Source organism: Pseudoliparis swirei, chromosome 21, assembly GCF_029220125.1.
Source record: "Pseudoliparis swirei isolate HS2019 ecotype Mariana Trench chromosome 21, NWPU_hadal_v1, whole genome shotgun sequence".
Classification (NCBI taxonomy): domain Eukaryota; kingdom Metazoa; phylum Chordata; class Actinopteri; order Perciformes; family Liparidae; genus Pseudoliparis; species Pseudoliparis swirei.
The window spans coordinates 12,020,070-12,039,816 of record NC_079408.1 but is presented as its reverse complement, the minus strand read 5'-3'; the positions used below and the strand labels follow the sequence as shown (position 1 = coordinate 12,039,816).

Here is a 19,747-nt window from a genome sequence, read left to right as displayed (position 1 = left end):
ACCCGTAGCCAAACTTACTTAAGAAGCAACAAACTGATTTTATGAACATGAATACTTGTCATTACAAAGAAACATGAATCTCTTTTTGTTCTTTTTGGCAAAAAAGGGGGGGAAATTAACTTTGCCTCCATGTCAACCGAAAAAGAAACAAAAGAATAACGAACGAGGAACATTTTGGTCCGAAACATGAAGCCATGAAGATCGTTAAAAGTTTTTTTTACACACATACATTAAAGTTATTCTGAAATTGCTTTTTACATTCAGTAGTATCTCCTTGTAGCCCTCTATGCGCATGCAGCCTAGGAAGTGGGATAAAAGGACGAATAAAAAATAGTAAAACACATTTATAAAAACGGTGACGAATGCAAACATGTTCCACACGTCCATCTTATCTGTCGACGCTCATTCACATGCAACCAGGAGACTGTTAAGGCTGTTTATGACCGTCTGTGTGGACTCGTGAGTCAGAGCCTCAACCTTTGGACACCTCAGAGACTTGGACATTTGTTTGTTTGTTTGTTTGTTTCACCGGCTGTTTTGTTGGACTTTTAAAGCAGGAGATGAAAGCAAAGTAGCAGCAGCGACATGTATGTGTGTGTGTGTGCGTTTCTGCAACAACAAAAAACACAGTACAAAAATGAACTATTGACCCCCACAGAGCCCTGAGGTTGGCGTCTACCGGCACACAAACAACTTGACGTAAGGTCACGTGACACAAACACGGCAGGCTCTCTCACACACACATGAACCTCATAACTACATTCACACGTTTTTTTGTTGTTGTTTCGTCTCCACAAACACGTAAACACAAACAGAGAGAGGGAGGAGGGGGGGGGGTGGAGGATGGCAAACCTCCCACAGAGGGGGACAACACTCAAGAGGTATTGAAAGGGCAGCGACTCCTCCGAGTTCACCTCTCTCTTAGGGTTCCCAGAGGGAGAGGTGGGTGAAAGAGAGATGGGGGGGGGGGAGGGGGGGGTCAGATGAAAGGGTTTCGCGACGTCCCTCGACCGGGGTACACATTGCCCTGAAAGACAAGAGGAGACTTTACTACACTTCCTGGAAGGAGAGCCTTGCAAGAAATACAAATGAGCCCCCTCCTTCTTTGTCCCCCCCTGCGCGAAGTGCACTCGGGGGCCACTCGGGGCCACTTGTTTGCGGTCAACTCACCGTGAACGGGTTCACCGACATCGGCCGGGGGACTTTGGGCTCAGAGTTGGGCGCAGGGAAGGAGGCGAATCCTGAAAACACACGAGAGGAGACGGGTAATGAGACACACGCTGAGAGTGTGAGTTGGTATTCCTGAGCTGTCGCTGGTGGCCACTGTTGAAATAATGAAATGTGTGTGTGTGCGTGTGCGTGTGCGTGTGCGTGTGTGTGTGTGTGTGTGTGTTCCTCACAGCTTCTCAGCGTTTAAACGTGTCACACTTTGGCACACTGCACTGTGTGGGTTTGCAGTTTTTTCATTCTCATGTATGTTAAATGTGTGGCTCATTTAGCCCAACATACTACAGCAGCAGCAGACTATATTATATTATATGGCTCAATGGGATGTTTTTTTATTTTTTGTAATTTTATGGTTATTTCATATTTTCTTTGGCTTTTTCCTTTTCAACTGATAGTTGTGAATTAAAGTAATTAGTTAAAAACCAACAAGAGGGAGAACTGTGAGACATTCTGCTTTTAGTCTCCCTTACAGATTGCATTATTATTAAAACTATTTTGTTAAAAACTATTTTTTTCATGTTAGCATTTAGCTCACAGTTGTGCCTCAGCACAGCCTTCTGCACGCAAAATAATAGACGAATAAAATGACTTTTCAAAAAGCTTTACCATTGGCTCCCTGGTTGCTGGCTGACTCATGATGAAATGCATTGTGGGTGCTGGGTGCTGGGAAGGAGGCAGACGAAGGGAACGCGGAGGCGGGCGAGGCGACAAACGCACTGGACTCATCTGGAGGGAAGAGGCAGACACATCAGACACGGCCACGAATACACAATCAAATTGTTATACTTCAATAAAGAAATAGCTGCAAAATGAGTTCTACAATTAAAGCTGCAGTTCATATGAAGGCAAGAAACGATGATACATTTGGATTTGTGAACACGTCACTGATTTATTGTTTGAGTGTTTCTTTTCTTTTTTTAAACCCTTTTTTTATTGTATTCTTTTTCATTTGTGTATTTGTTAGTTGCAACAAGATATTCAATTTAAAATAATTGTCAAACACACAAAAGCAGATATTTAGCTCATGAGAAGACTGAAACAATTAAATATATTATGCAAATTCTGGCCATTTAATTTTCTGACGAATCGACTCACGAAAATAATAGTTTCAACTCTAAACTAAATATAAAACATTTTACTTCCCCTCTTACTGCCTCTAATCTTACATACTTTCCACAAAGAGAAACTGGATGACATCATACTTTAACCCTTGTGTTGCCTTCGGGTCATTTTGACCCGATTCAATATTTAATCCTCCTGTCGCCTTCGGGTCAATTTGACCCGATTCAATGTTTAATGTCGGTGTTCTTTCGGGAGTCAACAAACAAACATAAAGTACCTCACACTTAAACTTGGAAAACAATATTAATTCTAATAATTTCCTGGAGATTTTAATAGCTGGGGTCATATTGACCTCAAGGGTAAAATATGTTAGTAAATATAAAGGTAACAGGAGGGTTAAACATTGAATCGGGTCATATTGACCCGAAGGCGACAGGAGGGTGAAACATTGAATCGGGTCAAATTGACCCGAAGGCAACACAAAGGTTAAAGTAATCCCATAAACACAAAACCCTCCGATGATGAAGTCACTGTTTTCGCCTCTTTGTCTCAACGACTGTACAACATGGCGAGGGCGTCGTGAAGAAAACACTGAACCTTAACACACAACCCCAAAACCTGCGTCTCACCTGCTGAGGCGTTGCTGAAGGGGTTACTCTGGGAGAGGGCGGCGGGCTGCTGGGAGGCGGCGCTGGAGCTGAATGGGTTGGGGAAATCTGAGACACAGGAGGGGGAGGGGGGGGGGGTCATTCACTGTGTGTGAGGTCAACGGTGTGCATTCCTGTCCACTCAAAAACAACACGTCTCACACACACACACATGCAACCTAATTAGGACGCGTTGCAAGATGAGAGGGAGCTGAAGGGAATAAACAACGCAGACGTGTGTGTGTGTGTGTGTGTGTGTGTATTGGAATCGATGCGGTTCGTGCTCGGGTACCTACTTGCAGTGGTTTGGGAGCCGGACGCGGCGTCCACACCGGGGGAACTGGGGATGGAGAAAAGCAGAACAATAACAAACAGGATCAATGAGGAGGTGACCTGTAAAAAGGAGCTCCAAAAGAACAACAACCAGACTGTCACGTTGAACAGAAGCGGATTTGACAGACTTGTTTTTGTTGTTGTTGTTTCTCTACCTGGCAGGCGTGGCGCTGGACGAGGGCCTGCTGCCGAACAGGGCGTTGTACTGCGGCGGACCACCAGGGGGCGCTGCGAACAAGCGTGAAACACAAGACCATAAAACTCAGTGAGATCGAGAGTTATTCATCTTGAAACGAGAGGAAACATCACAACAAAAACAGTCGATGCTCAGCGAGGAAGTCATCGGAAGAACAAAAGCATTACGCATCTGGCCGAAGAGAATAACGTCTGTGATGGGAATTTAAAGGGAAAATCAATAACCGACTAAAGCTTCCTGTGGGAAGCTAAACGACTCCTCCCATGAATCTATGCATTAAAAACCACCGGCTTGGTTATGAGACCAATACATCCGCTTGTAGAAGGAACCATTTAGGTGAATCTGGAGGCAACACCGTGAGCAGAGCTCAGCTGCTTAAAGCCGCGGCATCTGGCGCGAGGAAGTTACGCAACCTCGTTGAGCTGTGCGGTGGCAAACTGCACACACACACACACACACACACACACACGCACACACACCAACTCTCCCTCCATCTGTGACCTCCTGGTGGAAGACGTACTCAGTAAAAGTGATTTAGGTGACAACAGCAGAATGTACTTGTCACGCAGACAAATGGGCCTTAAATAAAGAATAAAACTCAAAGCTTCTGCTACAAATCTTTATAATATTTGCTTTTTTTGTGAAATATTGGAAGCTGTTTTTGGGAGACTCAAACAATATTCTCTGAAGTTTTTGGCGGAACTGTAAAAATAGGCTGTGACTGTGACACACGGTTTCTTCTTTATCAATGTGTTATATTTCATAAGCTTATCATGCGTTACCATGCCGATACCTGGCCCTCTGGAGAAGAAGTACCAAGTACACGTTGCTGGCTCAATTCCAACCAATCAACACGCAGATATAGCAGAGAGAGAAAAAACACTCCGGCGGTTTCTTACCCGCGACCGCCGGCGGCTCCGAGAAGCAGCTGTCCAGATGCGACACGGCGGCGTATCGGTCCTGGTGGTTGGAGCCGCCGCCGCCGCCCCGCGGGTTCGTCAGGCCGACGCTTCCCGCCTGCTGCTGGGACAGAGAGTGGGGCAGAGGCTGCTGGTGGGGGTGGCTCAGGCCCCCGAAGTCCACGCTGAGCGACTTGGGGAAGGCCCTGAACGGCCCTGTGGCCCCCGAGGCCGACGCCGTGCGACCTGAGAGCGGGACGAGAGCCGAGCGTCAGCGCCAAGGGGGGGGGGGGGGAACCCGGATTAAACACCATGAGTTCTGCAGGTTTTTAGAAAGTACCTCTCGGGCCAAAATACTTAAAAAACAATTCAAATATTTCCAAGTGACTTTAGATTTTTATAACCTCGGTATTTAAAACCACACGGAGGAAAGAGCTGAGCAAACCTGCTCAGGCCATTCGATGGATTTAGGAAACACCATTTCTTATGTCATGCTTAATCCAGATCAATTCATGAACTTTAATCCGGGTGCATGTGAACCCATGTTGTCACAAACTAACGTAGAAATGGAATTATCATCCGTGTTGGACTCAAAACAAATGAAAAGAAAGTCATCGAAACAAAAAGTTCTCATGCCATTTTGCAAGCGTCCATGCGACGGGGCTCGTCAAATGCAGGGTGAGCGTGTAGCGTGTAGCGTGTAGCGTGTAGCGTGTAGCGTGTCGTCACTGACGAGATCATTGAACAAGGCCGCGCAACAAGTTCTGGGACAGTCTTCAAAGCGCCGACCGAAAATACATTCGTTAGATGGGAACAAAGGCAGGAAGCGAGCGTTCGTAGGTAGCAAGCTTTCCACAAACACGAGCCACACAGCATGCACGCATCAGCCTGGACTGTGGGGGGTGGGGGGGGGGGGGGGGGGGGCAGCTCGTCTGTGACAGAAACCAGACCAGGCTTGGTGCAGACGATCTGAAGATAAAAGGCGCTCTGAAAGGCGGCTGCATGTTTCGGGGATGTGGTCATACGCTGTGCGGCTCCTGATTGGCTCCTGACCTCTGCAGACATACCTGAACTTCCTGGAATACTTTGGGGGTGTTGATGCTAAAAAATAGCTGAGTTTGAACTGTGTGTGTGTGTGTGTGTGTCCTTGACCCCCCCCCCCCCCCTCTAGCCTTAAGGTCTGGCTTTGAAGTGGGTAAACCTGACCGATGGGAGGAGAATATCGACCCCCGGTTGACTCTGTCGCGGCAAACTGACGTGGGCGTGCGTCTCCTCTCGGGCCGACGCACCGGCAGAGCGTCACACTCAGCGAGAGCCGATCGATCGCAGCCATTCAGCACACATTCAAAATGCATGGCGGGCGGCGCCGCGTCTTACCCAGAGTGAAGTGTTTTTTGAAAGAGCTACTGGCTACGAGGCCGGGGGGGATGATAAGAAGAGACAGAAGAAAAAGAGAGAGGGGGGTGAGTTCGGGGAGGAGAGGAGAAAAGACCCGTCATCAAGATGATGACATGGATACATCCGATCAGACACTGTGAAGGAGGGACGACAGGGAGAATCGTGCTTTTTAGGGACTACTTTCTGCGGCGGATGAACAGAAACCCGATGCAACCTCTCCCTCCGCACTGCAGTGACTAGGACATGGGATCCATTGGTGGTGTGATGTGCGATAGGGCCGGCGGAGGACACACCTGAGGGCCGCGGGAGGGCGGGGAAGGAGGGGACGTGGCTCTGGGCCCCCAGCGCCGACGACAGCGAGCCGGGCCGCTGCCTCTCGATGCCGCACAGGGTGGGATCTACGTGGGAGGGAGAGAGAGAGAGAGAGAGAGACCGGGTGGTGAAGGGGATCGATGGCGTTCCAAAATGTCCGCTCCTCTTTTCTTCTTTTAAAAAAAAAAACGAAAATCGACCTCCGACCTTTCAGAGCGGGGTCTCTGAAGCTCTGGGAGCGCAGCGACCGGGCGGTGAACACGTCCGCGCGCATGTCGGCGGGCGAGATGGCGGGCGCTCGATCCCATGACGGCAGCTGGGACTGAGACTGCTGGGAGAGAAAAGAAAAAAAAGAGAAGCACACAAAAGGCAGAAGAAGTGAGTCTCTTTCATGCTTCCTTAATAATTCATCAGCAGCAGCTTTGAAGCCGAGGCGACCTGGCGGCTCGCCGTCCGGCCCATCGGGCTCCGGCCCATCGGGCTCCGTCTCTCCGACGCTCGTTTTAAGATTCTTTCCTCACCTTCTGTTCTCTGTTTTTTTTTTAACCGTCTTCTCTTCTTCCAGCACCAAGGCATTTGGTTCTCGCCTTAAACGCCATCTCACTTCTTTTTGAAAGTTTTTAATATTGATATACAGCCCGGCGGCACAGTACAATAGAGGAAAAATATTTAAAATAAAATGTATATACATAATTTGATGTTCGTGATATTATTTTTATTTATTTTTTCTAAGTTATCAGTAGTTCACATTTGTCTTTTATTAATATTTTTACTTTGACTGTTTCTTTTTCTTTTGGTTTTCTTTGCTTTTTCCTATTCTGGTTTTCTGTTGTTGTTGCTTGTACGACATTTTATGTTTTCATCCACATGTGTGTGTACTGTCTGTGTGCCTGTAGTAGTAGTTGGTAGGGGGGGGGTGAAAGGGTTAGGGGAGGGGCTAAAGGGTTAGGGGCGGGGCCGTCCAACTCCTCATCTCAGAGCAGCCTACAGACCTCGGTCTTTGGACGGTCCTCCATTCGTACATTTTTTTCTGTTGTTAATGTCTGCCAGTATGTACACGTTATGTATGTACTTATGGAAAATAAATTACTTACTTACTTACTTCCACTTCCTCTTTTCCTCCCTCCCCCGCCCACTTTCTCTTTTTGACTCTCTCTCTCTTCCCTTTGTCCTCTTTACTCTCTCAACCGCACAATCGGGACACATTGGGTCTCTCACCAGCGGCCTGGCGGCCCTGCCGTTGGGGGGCAGGTTGTGGGGGGGCGCCTGGCTGGCTAAGGGCCCGTGGGACGGGGGCACCGCCTGGACCCCCGGGCTCCAAGGACCCTCGACGTCCCTCCGGTTCTTACTTTTGGAGAAGTGCCTAAAGAAAGAGACGTTTAGCGAGTTATCAAAGACATGTGAGGAATATCTGTGCGGCTTGAAGCTAAACCCCAAAACCACGACTTCTTTTATCCCCGGCATGAAAGCCGCTCTTATCCGGGATCTCATTTTTCGGAGAGGGCGTATACACACACACGTCTAAATCTGGAACAAACATGATGAGTTTGCACTGATATGCCCCGCCCCCTTTTACAGCTGAAAGAACAATTACATCCAGTCACAGTTAAAAAAAAAATGTCTTCCAGGAGTCGACTCAGCTGCAGACACAGAGGTCGGATGAGCTACAGGCACACGTTAGCATGTCGCATGTAACGTTCCCACGACAACAATAATAAACGTGACTTGAGATTTCGGGATTCATCCTCTGGGGTCGACGGATGTCTGCAGCTTAATTCCTGCCATATGCCATTTTTAAGACGTTTACCATGTATTCTTTGCCATTTCCTGATATTTTTACTGGTGGATAATCAGAATACACGTGAGCGTGTCACGTGACCACAACAACCACCACATGCTCACCACTTCTTCTTCTCGTATTTGTCCTGCAGGAACTCTTTGAACTTCTGAGAGTCCTTCATGTCGGAGCAGCCGTCCGTCTTCGGGTCAAACACGCACAGCCAGGTCCTCCTGCCGACCTACACACACACACACGCAGTTTGGCAGGACATAGAGAATCTCTCCGGTTTAAGAGTGTCGCAACAATGACGAATCATAACTGTCCGATCCCTCTTCAGAGGATGAAGAAAAAAAACTCTGCTCACATTATCTCACACACACACACACACACACACACACACACACACACACACACACACACACACACACACACACACACACACACACACACACACACACACACACACACACACACACACACACACACACACACACACACACACACACACACACACACACACACACACACACACACACACACACTTTCATATTCCAGAGTCAGAATGTGAGTTTGAAACCTGAACCAACAGAATTGGACCCAGTTCTTGGATTGATGGCCTTAGATGACTTTACAAGTCTGATTAATTAAAGGAAGGCAAGAAACACATTAAAATGCGTTTCCCATCCCAGATTTATGAATATTACTCACCTCGTTGCCATGGTTTTGGAGGAATTCCACTTCCTGTTGGGAGAAGGTTGTCATGGAGATGGACTTGACTCTGTGGGGAGGGTTGAGGCCTCTCCTGGGAGGAGATGGAGAGAAGGAATTAAGAGGGAAGCCTCTCCTCTGAGATGAGACAAGGAGACAAGGAGACAGGGCAGGTGGCTGAGGAAACACTGGTCACGTGACTGTGATTTTTACCGGGCAGAACCGGTGTGAAGGAGGTGCCTAGTGACAGAGACATGTGGCTTCAGTGACCCACACGCCTCGTATGGATCTCCATGCCAGGATGTGACAACTGCTGTGCACGTGCAGGATTGCGCAATTACGCACCGAAGTGCTGAAACCGTCTTCCGACACGAGCGTGTGTGTGCGTGTGCGTGTGTGTGTGTGTGTCCACGAGGCCGAACATGCAGAACAAAATATGACAGCATACACATATACACACCCACACTGGAGAGGAGCCAAGAGAGAGAGAGAGGGGGGGGGGGCTAATGTCAAACATGCACCATAACGAGATGAAACGTAACTCAGAGCTGGAAAATGACCAACTAGCGGTCTGTCGTTTATGAAGCTGCTGGAAGACACGCGCGAGAGAGAGAGAGAGAAGAGAGAGAGAGCGACTGCGTAAATTAATGTGAGCACACCAGCTCGGCTGTTGCACCACCCACCGCTCCCCGTTAACGCTGTAAGATAGAACATCACGCACAGTTGACGTGGCTCCGGGTGGTGCACGGTGCATTCTCCGGGGCCTGCTTCTTTCCCTTTCTTTTTTCCCCGTGACACTCTCCGTGTCTCCGGTTGTCCTCACACTGATGCTTAACCGTAAATGAACCCCGGGAGGAGGCGCGGCTGGGTTTTTTGTTTTTTTCTCTCCACTCACAGCATTCCGGAGCACGACGTGCAGACGAAGCTGCCCGCCGTGATGTCGGTGTAAGTCACGCCGGGCTGGCTGCACTCGAAGCAGTGTTTGTTTACTCCGGACTGGGCCAGCTCGCGGACCTTGCGGGCGCAGATCTCCTGGTTGTCCCGGTGCTTTCGGTTCGACATGGTATTCCTCCGGTGCCCCGGCGGCCCGGGCTCGGTGTGAAGCCGGTAAGCCTCGCTCCGCCCCTGGGTTCCCCTACATGAAGCGCTTCACGCCCGCATTTGGGAGACGCTGGTAATGCGGCTTCACCCCAACGCGAAGGCAACACGGAGAGGAGAGGGGAGGCGCGTCAAGCCCCACGCCATGAGCCGCGCGCGCACCGGAAGTACTGCGGATATATTTCAGAATAAGAGCAGGGGAAACTAAAAAAGGAACAGGTGCCGCTTTAGGTAACGGTCAGTTTGGCTTTTATGGTTGCCTGTTTCTTTAAAAAAATTAAAAAAACAGTTCCACTGGTTATCTCATCACACTGTGAGTAGGGCAAAGTCTTTCCCAGTATCTCTGTGTGTTCTGGGAATCAGATGTTTTTCACATCACTTTGACATCATGACATTGAGAAAGAAATGTCAAATGTCACAGTTTTTGAAACATAACTAATATTGTAGTGGCCATTTGTCCAATAAATCAAATACAACTATAGATCAAATTTCCACTGACGCACCGTGGGGGGTTGACGCAGCCAAAAGAAAGTAATGTCCATTTCCGTATTTCATTATTCTTATAATTAATTTACTAAGCAAACAAAAAGAACAAACAAAATGCTGACACTGCCTCTCTCGTGCAGGTAAAAAAACCATAGGCCACCCCGGTGCATGCTGATCCTGAAGCTACCCACACCTACATATAACCACAGGTGCCCAGTGTTGGGGGCGGCTTTAGCTCAGTGGGGTAAGAGGGCCGTCCTGCAACCGCAGGGTTGCGGGTTCGATCCCCGCTCTCCCCATTAGTTGCAAGTCGAAGTGTCCTTGAGCAAGGCACTGAACCCCCAGTTGCTTCCCGGGCGCTTCACCGCAGCCCACTGCTCCTTAATAACTAAGGATGGGTTAAATGCAGAGAACTAATTTCCCCTTGGGGATTAATAAAAGTGTATATTCTATTCTATTCTATTACCCAGTGAACCAATCCGACAACTAAATATATTCAAACAACAATCACAATGTATTAAACTAAACTAAAACTATCATAATAAAAAAGCTCTTCTAACATATTAAAATATATAACCTAAAGAGGCAATGATTAAATATTACTTTACAATTAAACTAAATACAAATTCCAAAAATAAATAGCTCTGACAAATATCTTAAAGATTCAAAATTAAGTATTGAACTTGGAAACAAAAGTAACTCGGGACAAAGCCACCCGAGCAGCTGCTTTTTGGAGCTTTTGATTGTATAATTTCAACAACAGGTGGAGTTTGCAGTTGTCATTATATGTATTTGTATTTGTTTGTTTATAAAAAAAATAGGCTTTCCTAAATTGATTGAATATGCCTATTTATCACCAGACCAGGCTGCTTTATGGAATACCAATGCTGAATTATAAACTAGACCCTCAAGGGCCCTGAAGGGCTCGGTTTGTCTGTGTATTGTGGACTATCTGTGTCAGCGTATATGTTGTGGACACCTAAACAAATGAGCTAATCTGTCTGGTAATATGCACCACTAAAACAAAACCATGTCTTCTCGTGTCTCCAGCATGTTTACCTCAACATGACATCATGTATTGTAGAGGGATGCTTAGTTAAATAATATTGGAGCATCTTTTTATTTGAAATCTGACATGAATGTGTGACAGGAAATGAGGGGAGAGAGCAAGGTGAATAACATGCAACAAAGGTCATTGACCTGACGTGAACCCCGATGATGTTGGTCAGTGATGTGTATTCAGTGCCTTAACCCATGACTCACCAGAATGTTCCCAAAATCTAATTTTAGTAGATTAAAACATCTCATTTAGATTACAGGTTGCTTACACGGTGCATATTTACCAAGCCTGTATACTGGGTTGTCACTGTTGGGAGGAAAAGTGCCTCAGGTTATACATTTTCTCCTAATATGAATGGATCTTTCTCAAACAAGCTCCCAATGTTTCGATGTCAGCCCGGCTTTTATTTTGAAAGATGGGTGAGACCTGGAACACTGTGTGGTTTGACAGTTGGACGGACGCGCAGGGAATCTCCTGTCAAAGACCGACGAGAAGCTGTCGAGCAGCCAAGTTTGATGTCGCCCGAGAAGCGTTTTAAAACTCTTTTCGAGCCGACTCGGTGTCTCGAGTCTCAGATGCTGCTGCGCTCACCATGTGCGCCAAATACGCCCCCGTTGTTTGGGTTTGGCGCAGCGCAGCGCTCTTGACGCACCGGCGCGCTCTGGGAAGGCGGCAGATTATGTTGGGGGAGTTTATAAGTGAAGCTAAAACAAAGTATAGCATTTATGAATACTAAACCGGTACAGTTTAAAGCTTATAAAACGTGAAGTAGGATTCCTCGTGCAGTTCTTCCCAGGCACAGTTTGATTTATTTACATACAATTGTTTTTCAGAGCCACATTCCCACGAGGGCTTTGGTGAATAGCGCGGTTTTAAATGCAGGGTATTGCAAATCTCTTTGTCCTCAGAGATTATCCTCAGACTATTTATTTTGATGAAGCGATTTAGCAACACAAAATAATTTACTACGCCCTCTGCGTGACGTGTATGTCATATCTGAGATGTCCTCTCATTGGCACACACTGAGAGACTAGTCCGATCAGGGCGGTGGTCCTTGAAGGCACCATGGCACTGTTATCCCCTGAGAGATAGACTCACGAAAATACATCATCTGTGCAACATATGAACCAAAGTGAAGGAAAGGTTTTCAGAAGAGATGCAGTAACTGTTAATGACCACACGGGGGGTGGGGGCAGACAGACAGACAGACAGACAGACTCACCCTGAGCCTCCAAGATGATAGAAAGAAAGAATCTTGCAATGCACATATATATATATATATGTGCATTGCAAGATTCTTTCTATCTATCATATAAACATATATATATATAGTAAGATGATGTAATACGGACAGACAATCCAGTTGATCCTCTGTAATTACTCTTCACTCCGCAGTCACCACAGGCTTCATGTGTCAGACTACCAGTCTGTGGTGATGATGACAAAGTGTGGATTTCATATTAAATGTTGCCCAACACGTGGTAGTGGGCTGTTGTGTCTCCTCATAGGACCTGGGAATAATGGACGCCTCTTTCTTTATGCCAGAATAAAATGAAGAAATACTCAGTCAGATTAAATGATTGAAGTCAAAGCGTGAACATAGTTATGTGTGTTGTCTTACTTCTGACTTAGTATATTTTTTTATTATTTAGTAAGTCATAGCTTTGTCGAGCATCTCACCTTTTTTTGACTTTGTATTTCAGAATTTGATGTAAAATACTATATTTTTACATTTCTACATTAGCCTACTGATTATTTCAAAAGTTTAACTCACTATCTCATATTGGTCATTTAATCTTAATTTATCATTTTAAGATGATCGATTTGGCGTGTCATATCTTTGACTGAGCACACATATCCTCATGTTTTCAGCTATGTTCTGGATATTTTATTGGCAGCAATGAGCTCCCACAGGAAGTGGCCCGCAGTCTTCCTCACACCTCAGCCAATAGCGAAGAAGAAGAAGACACAAAGGTTGCCAGACAAGAGCACACACCCTCTCTTCACAAGAGGCACAGTCCACTGAAACAAACACTGACAAGTTGGATACACAAACAGCAGAAACCAAATGAGGAGGGGTAGGGGGGGGGGGGGTAATAAAATAAAATAAATCACATAACATGTAATTAACCTCCACACTTAAATATGAATCACCGAGTAGATTCAGTCTATAATTATTATTAGAGGCACGTTAGTAAAACCTCTAATTTTGAGCAGTTTTGCTTCTTCAAAACCACAATTTGCCATGAGTAATACACCCGGAAATAGAAAGGTGGGGGTTGGACCTCTTGTGTGTGTGTGAGAGAGAGAGAGAGAGAGAGAGAGACTCCTGACAGCTCTCTGGGGAAAACACATCCAATCAAGCGGCTGCCTTCTGATTTAATCTAATTCATTTAGGGAATATCGATCCGTGTCGATCAGTGAGGATACTTTTCTTTTTTTTTAGGAAACTTTCTGCATCATCACCCTCCTCCTCCTCCTCCTCCTCCCACACGAGGACGCGCTTGACTTTTTTCTTCTTCTTTCTCTCCACCGGATAACACGTTACCGACGCGGCTGACATCTCCTCGGGCTCCTCCAGTAAGCGGTGACAAGTCGTCTCGGGGCTCGGATGCGCGGCCAGGCACGCGGTTGTCCCTCCGAGAGAGAGAGGAGAGCGCATGCACGAGGAATACAAACGACACGCGCAGAATGAGTCCAGTCGCCCGCCGTGGAGCCTCAACCCTGAAGGTTTAGTGTCGTCTCACCGGCTGCTGTCCGGATTCCGGCTTCGGAGAACTCCCGTGAAGAGTTCGTGAGCCCTGCGACCAGAACTATGACCGTCAAGCTGGACTTTGAGGAGTGTTTGAAGGACTCTCCGCGCTTCAGGTGAGAAGCCCACCTGCGCGTCAGCACTTCGGAGGGATGCAGGGAGTTAATTAATTAATTAATTAGTTAAAGGTAGACTTGACTCCAAGCAGCAGCAGAAGTTAGTGAATTAACCTTCTGGAGTTTAACATATATATCATACGTCCCATAGGTTTTATACAAATAAAATAAAACAATGTTTACTTTTAATTATATTCCTCAATTGAGGTTGTTATTGTTAGTGGCCTTTCAGACTCCAACACATGTATATTCAGTTTTTCTGAGTTCATGTGAATTTGAGCTGCTCACAATCAGCAGTTCACACACTTGAATGTCATTGCACGTTTTTTATTGCAGAGCTGAACACAGGGAGAAGTTGCTGCTCTGTGTCACTGACACACAGGAAGCTGACATTAACCCTATTGTCACTCAACATCTTTTAATAGAAACATGTCAATCAAGTTGGATTGATGGCTTGCACACATGCATTTCTGTATCCTGTGAGGCCTCATTAAAATGTCTGTGACTACGCTGTCAGTGTGGCTCTGCGACGGTCTCCTATCTCTCTACACAGCCTCCGCGTCTGATGTAACCAAAAGGGAAGTGTTGCTAAATTGCTTTTGCAAGCGGCTCAAGAGACATCGGGCAGAATGTAGGTGTGCCCTGATCTTTTGTTGGCATCCCGCCTGAGTCACAGTGGCTGACATCGAGTCTCGGCCTCTCTCTGCCAGTGCTGAGTTCATGAGGCTTTGCAGCAGCGGTGGAAAGTTTGAGTCGTGGAAGCTGCAGCGGTGAGGTCTCGTGTCAGGCCGAGCGCAGCGGAAGGAACAGGGGGGGAGGAAAGTTATCGCCTATACAAACACGGTCAATCCTAAACGGATAAGCCGAGAATGTAAAGACCAAGGAGGATGAACAGATAAGAAAGCTGTAACTGACAGCACTCGCATGTGCTGCCTCCTGTTGCTATGGTGAGGTGGGAGGGCAACAGGAAGTGAGGCGAGATGTGCTGAGGTGATCAACAGCGGAGGCAGGAAGTGTGTTTTCTGCGGGGAGAACGGCGGCGGAAACTCTGCGGTGGCTCTGTCTTCATTTTGCTTTCTTACACTCTGACTGTGACACTAATTCTGAGGGATATTCAAAAGCATGAGCCCGTTTTTAATGAAAGAATCCGTTTGATCTGCTCCGTTCTTTCCCTCTCTTCACGCTGACCTCAGACTTTGATTCAAACTAACAGAAACACAAATGGTGACTGTGTGTCGAGGCCCTCCTCTCCTCTCTTTCCACTCACAAACCCCCCCTTCCCCCTCTTTTTCTCTCTCTGTACTGTTGGTGGAAGGCAGCTGAAGCCACATGGTTGAGCTGATGGTTTGAGAAGAGACGAAAGACAAGCCGACTGTCAAACTAGCCGTGCCCAGGGCGTGTGGAGGCGCTTCTGTTCGAGAAGGCCGGCTCTTGTACTTAAAAACACAATTGAAGGCATATTTATCCATCACTGCGTCTGAATATTTGTTGGAGGGCCCATTGTGCAGGCTCACGCACAACCTCGACGTGATCTAAGCTCCGTTCAAACATTCAAGTGTTGTTTTAAAAACGCTGCTCAAGACCTCGGGTTTAAAAAAAACATGATTTGAGAATTCGTGTGGAAATAATTTCAGCCACGAATGCCGTAGCTTCTTTGTTACGTCAAAACAAATGCAGTCCTGTATGGATGGATGTTGTTTTTGGAGGGAGGGGAGAAGGGGGGGGCTTTAGTCATTTTCACAAAGAAATTATTGAGTTAAAGCTGAGGTACAAACATTACTTTGAATTTAGTGTGAATTTATGACATTTAAATCCTTTTCATGCACTTATTATTGGGTTTTTTCATAGTTTTTAATGAATAATCAGACGGTTGCAACTCATGTTTATTTGTTATCATTGTTTATTCTTCAATGTATTAATTGTATTGATCTGTAGTCCCCTGACAGATGTTACATATATTATTATGTGTCATTATATATAATATTAGCACACTGGGCTTCATGTGTTACTGAGAGTAGATATATATAGGGACCTTTGACCCCGAGCTACAGTTGTGACATTGTGTACTTTGTGTGTCTGTTTCAGAGCTGAAATCGAACAGGTCCAAACCGATTTGAGTGAACTCGAGACGCGACTAGAAAAGGTGAGATACGTCTCCTCCTACGCACACTTCCGTGATATCAGAGTGAGTCAATGCTCTACTTTCAGAAATGTTCCCTCCAACACACACAAAAAACGACTTGTACACACACACACACACACACACACACAGGTTTTAGTGGCGGTTGTCCACGTGATCCTCATGTGAAGAGGCATGGAAGTGAGAGGTGAGCAGTGGTAGTTGAGGTATTTTTCACCTGACGGTTAGCAGGAAGTAGCTGCAGGTGCTGCTTCCCCTTCGTATTGTCCTACAACGGAGAGACGTGCATTTGGTTCTGCTTCCATACGATAACGTATATTCCTCATTTCATGTTTGCATAGTTTCGTACACAGTTTCAGATCTATTCATCTGATAGAGAGGTCACGTGCTGTGTTCCTGTTCCTCTGTGATAATAATAATAATAATAAAAGAACAGACATATACCAGTAGTTTAGATAAATCTCTTGGTGCATTTAACTTGCAAGGCATTATAAAGGTGAGTGCTTTATGAGTGGCAGCAGGGAGATGCATTGATTTAGATTAAAACCCTGACTCGGTTAAAACCCCTCAAGCTGCTTTTATTTGCTTTGTGTGTCCTAGAGCAGAAGAAAAACGGCTGAACTCTGACCTCTGAGATAAGATAAATGCCCCTGCTTGTATGAGAGTTGGACTTTTTTTTGTTTATAAATTTAAGATATCTTGTTTTTAAAAAATCCATATATATAGCTGACCATATGTTTTATATGTAACTTAAGTAGTCCAACTATAAAGTAGCATGTAAAGAACAAGTATCTCAACTACCTTCCAACTTTGACAAATCGAAATGTCTTCTATCAAAAAAACAAACCTGTTGGCCCACACGTGCTTTCCAGATCACGTAAATCTTGGACAAGCTCAAGTAAACTGTGGTACACTGAAGGTGAAGGGAATAACAAGGGAATCAAACATTTCTAAAACTTCAGCAGCACAAGAACAAACGAGTCAAAAAGTCAACAACGTCAAACACAAATGTGGGTTACACTCGCGTTGGCTAACATTAGACACCAGAGCAGTCGAGGCAGAAGCTGTCAAACCTCTGTGTGTCTTGAATTGAGTAAGAAAACCACTCTATACTTACGAAAGAATGAGTTCATTCCTCTTTTAAAAGTACTTAGTCATCCTTGTCCTGTCACTTGACAGTACATTTGTAATCAGGCACATTAAGTTGAAACACCTTTGTGGAAAATGGCGACAATTTCCGAGGCTGCAGTTCAAATTGAATTAAACCTTTTACTTCAAGTAGAACAAATTTTTGTCGTGTTATATTGTTACATCGTTATTTTTTCAGCGCCTCGTTTTGGTCTTTATTGTCCACAATGTTTCTGTTTGTTAAGTGAGTCTCACTCTTCTCTTCAGGGTAGTGTGTAGCATGCCGCACCGTGACCATGTGAATGCATACAAATGTCACAAATGACATGACCAAAATGACACAAATGACTATATGAACATCTATTTATTGAACTTTAACAAAACTGCAAAGTGCAAATGTAAAACAAATCTTTTTTGTGGCATTTAGTCCAGCGCTTCTTTAATGTGTCTCGTCCATATATTGAAGCAATAATGATAACAAATAAAAAAGATGTCATGTGCTGTAAACAATGCAACTAGTGGAGGCGGCAAGGTGCTCAGTGTTGCCAGATTGGAAACGGTGAAGTATCGTACCAAAGGCTCAAAATGGTCTTATTTGGAGGATAATTATCGTGTATCTGGCAACACTGAGATCGGTCGACCAATGACTGTCCTCTCTACAGTCAGAGCTCAAGAAGGTGGAACGTAAGGGAGATACCATTTCCAAAACTTGTAAGGAGTAAATACTAGTTTGTGAAAGACGCAGAGAAACACAAATATCCGACGAAGTAAAATCCCGGACGTTTTTGGAATCCCTGCCGGACGCATTTTTTAGGTCTCAAAAAGAGGACGTCTGGTCACCCTACTTAATACAGAGCAAAAAAGAGCAGAAAGAAGAGATTTATATACATATGGTGGCCAGAAACATGTCGCTCCATGTGCAAATGTTAACTAACGGCAACCTAAAGGGGATGGATGGTACATGTGCAGTACTTCTCCTTTTTAACCCTTGTGTCGCCTTCGGGTCAATTTGACCCGATTCAATGATTAATGTCTGTGTTCTTTCGGGAGTCAACAAACAAACATAAAGTACCTCACACTTAAACTTGGAAAACAATATTAATTCTAATAATTTTCTGGAGATTTTAATAGCTGGGGTCATATTGACCTCAAGGGTAAAATATGTTAGTAAATATAAAGGTAACAGGAGGGTTAAACATTGAATCGGGTCAAATTGACCCGAAGGCAACACAAGGGTTAAAGTGTTGTAATACTGTCTGTAATATTGTACGTACTGTTACAGTTGCTGTCCTTTTTTTGTATCTGTGGTGTAAAATCTGTGCCTTATCTGGCCTCACCGCATGCCCTTTTGTCAGATAACATATTGGAGATGTATTGTTATCAGATATATAACAAATAAAACCCAGTGTTAAAAAGTTAAACAGTCCATCTTGTAAATCCAGTGATTATCCGTCTCCAATTAAGTTTAGTGAACTCCAGACGGTGTTCAACAGAAGCTGGAGGTTATATATGATAGAAAAGTAATCACGCTCTACTGGAATAACCTCCATCTCTGACTGGTTCATTGCTTTAATTACTCCTGGAATAACTTGTGTGGCCCCTCGTTGGTCAGCTCGAGTCCTGTTTTGAGTCATCGGGATGAATCTGACCGTGGCGTTTGTGTCATCCAGCTTGTGAAACAATGCCAGGCCATGCTGGAGGCCGGCAGAGTGTACTGCCAGACCAGCAAGAGCTTTGTGAATGGCCTCCGGGATCTGGGACACCACTGCTCCGGAGACAAGACGATGGAGGTGAAAGAAGTCCCTTGTCCACTCGCATTATGTCACGTTTATCAAAGAAAGTGGTGTTTTTTAAAATATATCTAAGTACACCTGTAAGGTACGACTACAATCTGATCCCTTAAACTGTCAAATTCACGATATCTAACTTTTCTTTTTGTATTATTATAAATTTTACACAACAATCTGCCCTTTAACGACCAAACAGAGATGATTGTTAGAGAAAAGAAACACCGCTATTAAGATTTCATGAGTCTAATCTAAGATGTCTGTCCTGCAGGAGTGTCTGGACAAATTCTCTATAACGCTGTCGATCATCTTGGAGGCTCAGGGGGTGAGTCTGTCTGTCTGCCTGTCTGTCTGCTTGCTGCCTCCCTGTCTGTCTGTCTGTCTGTCTGTCTGTCCTATCAGCCGCAGGATGTGGTCAAACGAGGCTGCAGCACGTCGTCTGGCACATTTGACATTTAGCCGCGATCCGTGCTCATTGTGATGGATGTTGTCTCTGTTTCTTTTTCCCTTTTTAGGAAGTGATTGAGACCACACAGAAGTCGGTCAAGACGAAGCTGCAGAACTTTGTCAAAGAGTCAGTGAGATGCTTTTTCACCTGATCTGTGAGATGCACACAGG

At 45.5% G+C, this 19,747-nt stretch overlaps 2 protein-coding genes across 7 annotated transcripts in view; one reads left to right on the top strand and one right to left on the bottom strand.

Annotated features, from left to right (window-relative positions):
- Positions 1-14: 14 nt before the first annotated feature.
- agfg2 (ArfGAP with FG repeats 2) lies at positions 15-9,948 on the bottom strand. Of its 4 annotated transcripts, none has more exons than XM_056443475.1 (14): positions 9,458-9,948; positions 8,563-8,656; positions 7,977-8,092; positions 7,293-7,437; positions 6,282-6,402; positions 6,056-6,160; positions 5,742-5,774; positions 4,365-4,610; positions 3,425-3,497; positions 3,233-3,276; positions 2,919-3,005; positions 1,834-1,953; positions 1,171-1,241; positions 15-1,027 (listed from the first exon to the last, which is right to left on the bottom strand). In XM_056443475.1, exons 1-14 carry the CDS (start codon positions 9,622-9,624, stop codon positions 980-982), a joined length of 1,470 nt encoding a protein of 489 aa, XP_056299450.1. In that variant the 5' UTR covers positions 9,625-9,948; the 3' UTR covers positions 15-979. The 4 variants fall into 4 exon arrangements, with proteins under 4 accessions (XP_056299450.1, XP_056299449.1, XP_056299452.1 ...); XM_056443474.1 differs by having other exon boundaries at positions 6,282-6,405; positions 9,458-9,945; XM_056443477.1 differs by lacking the exon at positions 9,458-9,948 and adding an exon at positions 9,284-9,451 and having other exon boundaries at positions 6,282-6,405.
- Positions 9,581-19,747, top strand: part of acap1 (ArfGAP with coiled-coil, ankyrin repeat and PH domains 1) — a 23,201-nt gene continuing 13,034 nt past the window's right edge. For 2 of the 3 annotated variants that reach the window (XR_008835271.1, XM_056443469.1), the window contains exons 1-5: positions 13,539-14,074; positions 16,160-16,217; positions 19,013-19,132; positions 19,401-19,454; positions 19,645-19,703. Coding sequence is in view for 1 of the 3 variants with exons in the window: in XM_056443469.1 (XP_056299444.1) it covers positions 14,022-14,074; positions 16,160-16,217; positions 19,013-19,132; positions 19,401-19,454; positions 19,645-19,703 (344 nt within the window). In the remaining 2 variants the exon portion in view is untranslated. Of the gene's footprint in view, positions 9,670-13,538; positions 14,075-16,159; positions 16,218-19,012; positions 19,133-19,400; positions 19,455-19,644; positions 19,704-19,747 lie in introns of those variants that run through there. The other variant, XR_008835272.1, reaches the window with a different exon arrangement.